The sequence below is a fragment of the Triticum aestivum genome, chromosome 3A (assembly GCF_018294505.1).
Source record: "Triticum aestivum cultivar Chinese Spring chromosome 3A, IWGSC CS RefSeq v2.1, whole genome shotgun sequence".
In the NCBI taxonomy this organism is placed as follows: Eukaryota; Viridiplantae; Streptophyta; class Magnoliopsida; order Poales; family Poaceae; genus Triticum; species Triticum aestivum.
Genome location: NC_057800.1, coordinates 647,962,356 through 647,969,820, shown reverse-complemented (window position 1 = coordinate 647,969,820; position 7,465 = coordinate 647,962,356). Strand labels below are relative to the sequence as shown.

The window sequence follows — 7,465 nt, the reverse complement described above, 5'->3', positions numbered from 1 at the left end:
CATTTTACACTAAAAGTACATATATATTGCACATCGATGTATTTCCCATGAACTGAAATTTTACACAAAACATAATGATCATGGATACGATTGAGTAGATCATCACATTGACCTCGGATGTCCAATCAGTATTCTTTCATTCCATTCTCTCACAGCTCTCTCTCTCTCTCTCTCTCTCTCTCTCTCTCTCTCTCTCTCTCTTCCTTAATATCTACCCATCCAATAAAGAACACAGATATCAAATTCCATTCATTTAACCCTCCGTCCCAAGCCAACATACATCCCCCCTCCGCTTCTCCTCCCCCTTCCTCGCAACATATACCACGCACCTCACCATCTTTCGGTGGCCTGTCCCTAACCTCCTCACTTCTCCGCTTCTCCCTCTCCCTCTCCTTCCAACCTCCACAGGGTAAATCCGCAGGCGAGCAAAAAGAAGCTCGCTCCGTCTAAAAGGTGCAGCGACAGCCGGGAGGCCGGAGAGGAAGGCGAGGAGCGCGGTGAGCAGCAGGAGGCGGCGGCGGCGCGCGCAGAGATAGCGGAAAAGGATCGTGCAAAAAGGGTACGTGCGTATGTAAGTAGGCAGCCACCACCGCCGGCGTCGGATCCGATAACTTCTCTTCCTTTCTTTTATCTCTCTCCCCCCCTTGCTTTTTGTAGTCTCTTCCTTTCTCTTCTTGGTCCCAGTTAACTACGCTTCCGGCCATTGATCCAAGAAAGGCACATGCCCAGAGTTTTCTTGGCATTTCTGCTCAGAAGGAAACGAATTCTACTCTGATTTCTGCCCAGTATTTGTTTCCTTCTAATATATAGGAGATGCGGGTGCATATTTGGTATATTTTCCTGTGCTTTTTAGGCATCGTTCGTTCTCCACGGAGTATTTGGCAAGAGAATAAAATCACTGATTCTTTCTGCTTATACACATCTTCCTCTTGTTTCAGCAGGCGTGAAGGATGGCCTCGTCGTCGGCGTCTTCGTTGCCGGCGCCGGGAGGATCGGTGATCACCTTGGCCGCCTCATCGGCGGGGGGCAACGGCGCCGGCGGCGTGTGCGGCACGGGGTCGCCGTGCGCGGCGTGCAAGTTCCTCCGCCGCAAGTGCCAGCCTGACTGCGTGTTCGCGCCCTACTTCCCGCCGGACAACCCGCAGAAGTTCGTGCACGTGCACCGCGTCTTCGGCGCCAGCAACGTGACCAAGCTGCTGAACGAGCTCCACCCGTACCAGCGCGAGGACGCCGTGAACTCCCTCGCCTACGAGGCCGACATGCGCCTCCGCGACCCCGTCTACGGCTGCGTCGCCGTCATCTCCATCCTCCAGCGCAACCTCCGCCAGCTCCAGCAGGACCTCGCCCGCGCCAAGTACGAGCTCTCCAAGTACCAGGTGAGGTTTCTTTTATTGCATCACACTCGTCGATCTTCTTTACCATCGATCATCGCTCATACGCTGATGCACATACATTTGTTGGTGGTGTTTGACTGTGATCCTTGTTTCAGTCGGCGGCGGGGCCGAACGGGTCGCAGTCGATGGCGGAGTTCATCGGCAGCGCGGTGCCGAACGGCGTGGCGAGCTTCATCAACGTTGGGCACTCCGCGGCGCTCGGCTCCGTCGGCGGGGTCACGGGCTTCGGGCAAGACCATCAGTTCGCTGCCGTGCAGATGCTGTCCAGGAGCTACGAGGCGGCCGAGCCCATCGCGAGGCTGGGCCTGAACGGCGGCTACGAGTTCGGGTACTCGGCGGCCGCATTGGCTGGCGCAGGGTCGGTGCCAGGTCTCGGCATGCTCGGCGGCTCGCCGTTCCTGAAGCCCGGCATCGCCGGCAGCGACGAGAGGGGCGGCGCCGGGCAGTAGCCGATCGAGCGGCTGCCCTCTGTCAGGCCAGGTGCGGCATTAACTACTCCACTCTTCCGGCCGGTCTTCCTCTTCCACTTGTGATCATGAATAAATCATCACGGTTCTTTGGTTAGTTTATTTACTGTGTGCAATGATGCGTTGGAACCCAATTAATGTTGATGATTGGCTGCCGGATTTGCTTGTAAAATATTGATGATCTGTTACGTGTGCGCAGCCATTAATCCGGCCTCGGCGCACTGTTTAGCTTTTACTCTGGTTATTTTAAGTGTCCATGCACACTCTTGTGGTGAACATATCTTCAGCATTTGGTTAGTAGGAGTACATGCACGTCACGCGTGAATGAACGCAAAAAAAATATGGTGCTGTTGGTCGATCAATGTGGAAACAAAAATCTGTTTCATGCTTGACCTCTTGATAGTGCTCCAGCATGCATGCTTAGTTTCAACTTAGGTGCCATGCCTAGCTAAGTAGCTATAGCTAGTGGAGTACCGTAGTAACTCGTAAGGTTTTCTAAATTTCTAAGTCATGGCCTCATGGGTACTATCTATCAGCAGGTAGAGCTAGCTATCTAGCTAGCCTGCTGCCACTGCGACCTAAACACCTCACCTGTGGGGAAAATTACTGATATTTCATGTCTACTATTGCGCGTGCATCTCTTTTTCAAGTTAAATGTAAGTGGTAAGACAAATTAAGCGCAACAAGAATGAGCTAAAATGGCGCGAATAATAAACAAATTAGCATTCATCTTTCCAGTGTAGCTTCGAAGAAGAAGAAAACTGTTTGTACCAGTGATAAGTAGCTGATCATGAACAGTTTGGCGCTGATCTGCCGATACAGTTGCGTTGTGTTGTCATGTTCAACAGTGATGCACCCCAATTTCAGCAGTTTGGGTAGTAAGCTAGTCTTCTACTACTATAAGACAAAAAGTGGAAATAATCTATCCATTTCATTCTCTGTATAAACTTATCAAACGCTGACTACGTACAGTTGGGCAGTAACAGTTCCCTCTCGTAGCAAGTAGAACAAGTATACTTCAGAATATAGTAGTACAAGCAAGAACTAATAATTGATCAGTTATTCATACATCAAAAGCGAAGGAACTATCTTTGACCTCACTTTGATATTTGCCAATATTCTATAGGTTGCTGACGAGGAAAAAGATTCACCATGTTGAAGACCTAGGTGGCTGTGCAACGACCTGAATTATTACCTATCTTGATCGCGAGAGTGTTAATTAATTTACTAGTCTATTTGGCATGAATGCATATGTTTACTTTGCTTGTTTCTCCTTCTTGTGTTTTGCTGTACCGCTGCATCCATGCATGGTGTTTGTCCTTGACTTCTACCACTTGATCAGACCTCTCCCTTAATTATGTATAGAAATATGTGTGGTGGATCAAATGGTCTCGTGCCGGTTTTTGACGATTGGTTCGACTCACTATGCATCCCCATAATTATGCAAGGGTTCAATCAGTTGAGCCTCCTTCGTTTCATAGGATTGGAATATCATGGGAGTATGGAAATCATAGGAGGTGAGAAAACATATGTCAATTTCTATAGGGAAAAAGATGTCATATTTGATTTATAGGATGGGACTTTTCATTATGTCCAAGAGCTAATGTTTTTTCTCTTTGAAATATGAGGGAGGCTCCAAAGAAATTTTCAATAACATTTATCTTTTAAAATTTCTACATAATTTCTGTAAATCAAAGTAGGCCTTTGACAGGAAATTGATTTTGGAGGCCGAGCTCCATGGACGCCTCCAAATGCAAGATTCCAAATTGAAAATTCATTATTTTATATTTCAAAAAATCTGAAAAAAATACAGATGGAGATGAAGGCATAATGAACAATTGTGTAAATTTTCAGGATGAAAATAAGTTGAAATGGGGGTTGTGCAAAAAAAAAAAGTTAGGGCTTTTTTAACACATGATACTATTCATCCTCCCAACCATGAATTTGTCTTTTTTGTACAGGTTGCATTTCAATGTATTTTCATCCTGAAATTTTACACACACACACACACCCACATCCTTGTTTACTTGTGCATGAATCCAAAAAATTTGAATTTTTAATTTTAAAAAAAATCAGCCTCCATGCAGGCCGAGATCCAAAACGCCTTGGACTCACAATGAAATTCCGAAGGAAGTATTTTGTTTCAAATTTGGACTAAATAGATATAAATAAAAATACATAATGAAAAGAAAGGCATGCATGTAAGTAGGATGGCCTGCCCTGCTTACTGGTTAAGCTGACCTTGCAGGTTTTGCTGAATCTGTTCGAGATCACAGTAGATCAGTAGTAGCTCTAGTAGTATCTTCGGGTTGACTTGTGTGTGTTACGGTGACCTAGGAAGGCTACACATACATACGATTGGACATGGCATGCTATGGTAGCTAGGGCCTGCGGTGCATGCGCGCGCGCTTGTCTGTGGTGAAATATGCTGCATCATTGCATGGATCCTCTGCAGGACTGGTCAGGTGGATGGGTCGATCGATCAAGTAGTACTAGTAGTAGACGACGTGAGTGCCTAATAAAGCAAGCATTTACTCGTAGAGCACCAGCGCTTCTCTTCAATTCCTGCGCTGCGACGACGCTGCAGCTGGCTCGCTTTTGCTTGCGCCGGAGGCAAACTGCGCGCGCGTGGCCGGGGTAGAGGAACCGCTACTCGTAGGCTAGCTTTGTAGGGCTGTGTGGGAGTAACTAAAGGCCGGCCACACACACTCTCTGTGAAGAGATCCATGGGAGAAGATTTCCGCAGCCTACACCCGATCCCTAGGCTGTGAGGTGATGTGATGTGAGGTCAATGGGCGCCTGGAGAGGTCACATCGTCAGACGGGGCAGTGGTCAGTGTGGATGGCGATCTTTCTCACGGTGAATCCCTGAGAAGATCATGGTACTGAGCTAAGATGGCTACTCCTAAGTCCTAACCGGTAGGTTTATTTGGGAAGATGCTTTACTACTCGCATGCATGTGCATGCAGCTGGTAATTACTCCAGCCGGCCGGCCACGCCGTGCTAGTGAGCCTAGATGCATATAGCTAAAGTCATGATCATGCACAAAAGCGAACTGGCGTTGGTGTGTGCAGTGTGCTCCATGGCAATGGCATGGCATGGCGCGATCGCGCGTCGTGGCATGCAGCTGCAGTGAGCAGTGGAGGCCGGCCGTGCCACACGCAACAGAGCTGGCGCTCGTTTGAGTCATGCAGCTGATTACACCACTGTATGCTCCGTTGACCGGTGCCAGTTTTAGTGTACATGGCATTCGCTTTTGATCATCCCTCGTCGTCCCGCTGTTGTTTCCTTCTCTCTCTCTCTCTCCGGACGCAGCCCTCTGAATTTTGGGAGGTGCCCGCTCGATGAGGCAGAATGCATGTTGCAGGACCCCTAGCTGCAGCACCAGGGAGAGAGAGAGAGATGGCAGCGTCGGGTCATCAGGCCTCCCAGAAATGTCGTTCGTTCTGCAGGAGACATTCATTGCGCATCTCCCTGCATTCATGGCGGCACGTATACGTACAGGCACATATACCAGCACAGTCGCACGCATAGCCGCGTTCCTCTGGCTCTAGCGACACGTAGCTGGTCTCCCGCACACGCTACCTACAGTGCCATTTCTTGGCTCTTCATTTTATCTGACTTGCCATGCCACCATTAGGTTATTGAATCCATGCATGTGGACCAACGGTTAAAACGTAAACCCGGTGTACGTACGTGCTGTAGAGACGCGCTGTAGGCTGTAGCAGCAGCTAGACCTCATGGCGGGGATGCTTAACTTAAGTACGTACTCGACACTGATGCTTTTGATAGTACGCGTCAACATGGCCGTAGTATTTCACATGCTTTCGAAGCGAGGATTGCACGGTGCCATGCATGCACTGCCACAGTGACGATGGGAATGGTTGGGGCCGGCCGGTCCGATCGATCGATCGACCGAGGCAGGCATGTACTGGTAGCGCGTCACGCAATGATGGCTGGGGCGGGGGGCGAAACGGCAGGCGAGGCAATGATGGCGACGACGGTACGACGGTGGCAGCGAGCAGCACATCGCGGAGAGGAGAGAGAGATTTCGCTGCCGCTGCCGCTGCCGCCTCGATAACCCCCATCCCCTCCTGCGCCGGGCGTTAAATGCGAACGCTTCTGCGCCGCTGTCGGAGGCGGCCCCGGCCCCGGCCGGCGTCGGCCACGAGGCCCTGCTGCTCGCGATCTCCCCCGTCACGTCACCACGCCGCCCCGGCAGAGCGCGCGGCGCGTGCGTGCGGGCTCGATTTTGCTCCGGCGCGTGTTCGTTAATGCGCCTCAACGGCCCAGACGGTCGTCTCGTCACCGTGACCACCGATCGGGCACCGGCTGGTTGGTCATGGGAGCACGCGCGCGCCGGCCGATCGACTTCCGCCCACGACGACGGTCGCGCGCAGGTCGACGGGAAGGGCCGGAGCTCGCTCTTCATCGCCCGATTTCATTTTTCTTCTTCTTCTGTCTATCAAAATGAACGAAACGACTAGTGCGAGTACAAGAAAACAGCAAAGAGGCTGCTGCATAGGGCTGCGGCCTGGCCTGCCCGAGGGCGCGCGCGCGCGTGCATGCACTGCATGCGCCTACGCGTAGCGGCATGCAGATGCAGTAGGCATGGAATTAACACCGGCGGCCCCGCGCACGTCGCGTCCCGTCAGGGCATTCACCGGGCGTACGGCCGTGATCGCACAGGGTATGATCCGCCACGCTCGAATAGTTGTGCGCGCAGCCAGCGCACTGTTCCCGGAAACGAACGGACGGACGGACCGACGGGACTACGGAGGGAACAAGATGGTGGTGGACCGCTGGTCCGCGTCAAGGACCCGCTCGAGGCCGAGCGGTAGTACGTGCCGAGCTACTCCTGGTTACTGCAGAATGTCGTCGCTGATGGAGTGGGGCATTGCTATGCCTATGCTGCCAACAACGATGGCCGATGATGCAACGTGAACTGTGGAACGCACAGGTCAATGTGTCGTCGAACAGTGCTCATCATTTAAGGTGCTTTCGCAGCGTTGTTACTGTGCCTTTTTGATTTTATTAATAATTAAATATCCGTTTTTTATATTAAATTCGCCTATTAGCTCAGCTGGTTAGAGCGTGGTCCTAATAAGGCCAAGGTCGCAGGTTCGAGACTTGCATGGGCCATCTATTTTTGATATTTCGTTTTGTTTTCTCTGAACGGAATTTCACGTGATTAAAGGGAAATAGTAACGTATAAAGTCAAATAATTTAGTTCAATACTGATAATAAGATGGCCCATTAGCTCAGTTGGTTAGAGCGTGGTGCTAATAACGCCAAGGTCGCAGGTTCGAGACCTGCATGGGCCATATTAATCTTTTTTTGCAACCGAAATCTCAAATGATATATTCTCAAGAGAAAAAAACTATGACGTATATCTTCAAAAAAGTTTATTCCTTTTGTTTACCAATTTACTTGTCAAGATCACTTTTATATGGTCTGTGATATTTGGCACACGTGTGTTATATAAGCAAAACTGTCACACCACTATTTCTTTCATTTTAAAGTACCATACACGACCCCCGTCCTTTGACCTCGCCTCGTCCCAAGCGACCCCGCAGGCTCGCCCGTGAAACCTGCTTCTCCACAC

General features: G+C 50.4%; 1 protein-coding gene and 2 non-coding genes across 8 annotated transcripts; all 3 read left to right on the top strand.

Annotated features, from left to right (window-relative positions):
- Window positions 1-270: 270 nt before the first annotated feature.
- On the top strand, window positions 271-3,542 carry LOC100049019 (LOB domain-containing protein 6). Of its 6 annotated transcripts, none has more exons than XM_044486594.1 (4): window positions 271-571; window positions 942-1,376; window positions 1,490-1,874; window positions 2,988-3,542. In XM_044486594.1, exons 2-3 carry the CDS (start codon window positions 951-953, stop codon window positions 1,841-1,843), a joined length of 780 nt encoding a protein of 259 aa, XP_044342529.1. In that variant the 5' UTR covers window positions 271-571; window positions 942-950; the 3' UTR covers window positions 1,844-1,874; window positions 2,988-3,542. The 6 variants fall into 6 exon arrangements, with proteins under 6 accessions (XP_044342529.1, XP_044342527.1, XP_044342525.1 ...); XM_044486592.1 differs by having other exon boundaries at window positions 939-1,376; XM_044486590.1 differs by having other exon boundaries at window positions 272-559.
- A 3,386-nt stretch (window positions 3,543-6,928) lies between these two features.
- On the top strand, window positions 6,929-7,002 carry TRNAI-AAU (transfer RNA isoleucine (anticodon AAU)). The gene has a single exon. It is a non-coding gene; the product is annotated as a tRNA-Ile (tRNA).
- A 108-nt stretch (window positions 7,003-7,110) lies between these two features.
- TRNAI-AAU (transfer RNA isoleucine (anticodon AAU)) lies at window positions 7,111-7,184 on the top strand. Its single transcript has one exon. It is a non-coding gene; the product is annotated as a tRNA-Ile (tRNA).
- The last annotated feature ends 281 nt before the right edge of the window (window positions 7,185-7,465 follow it).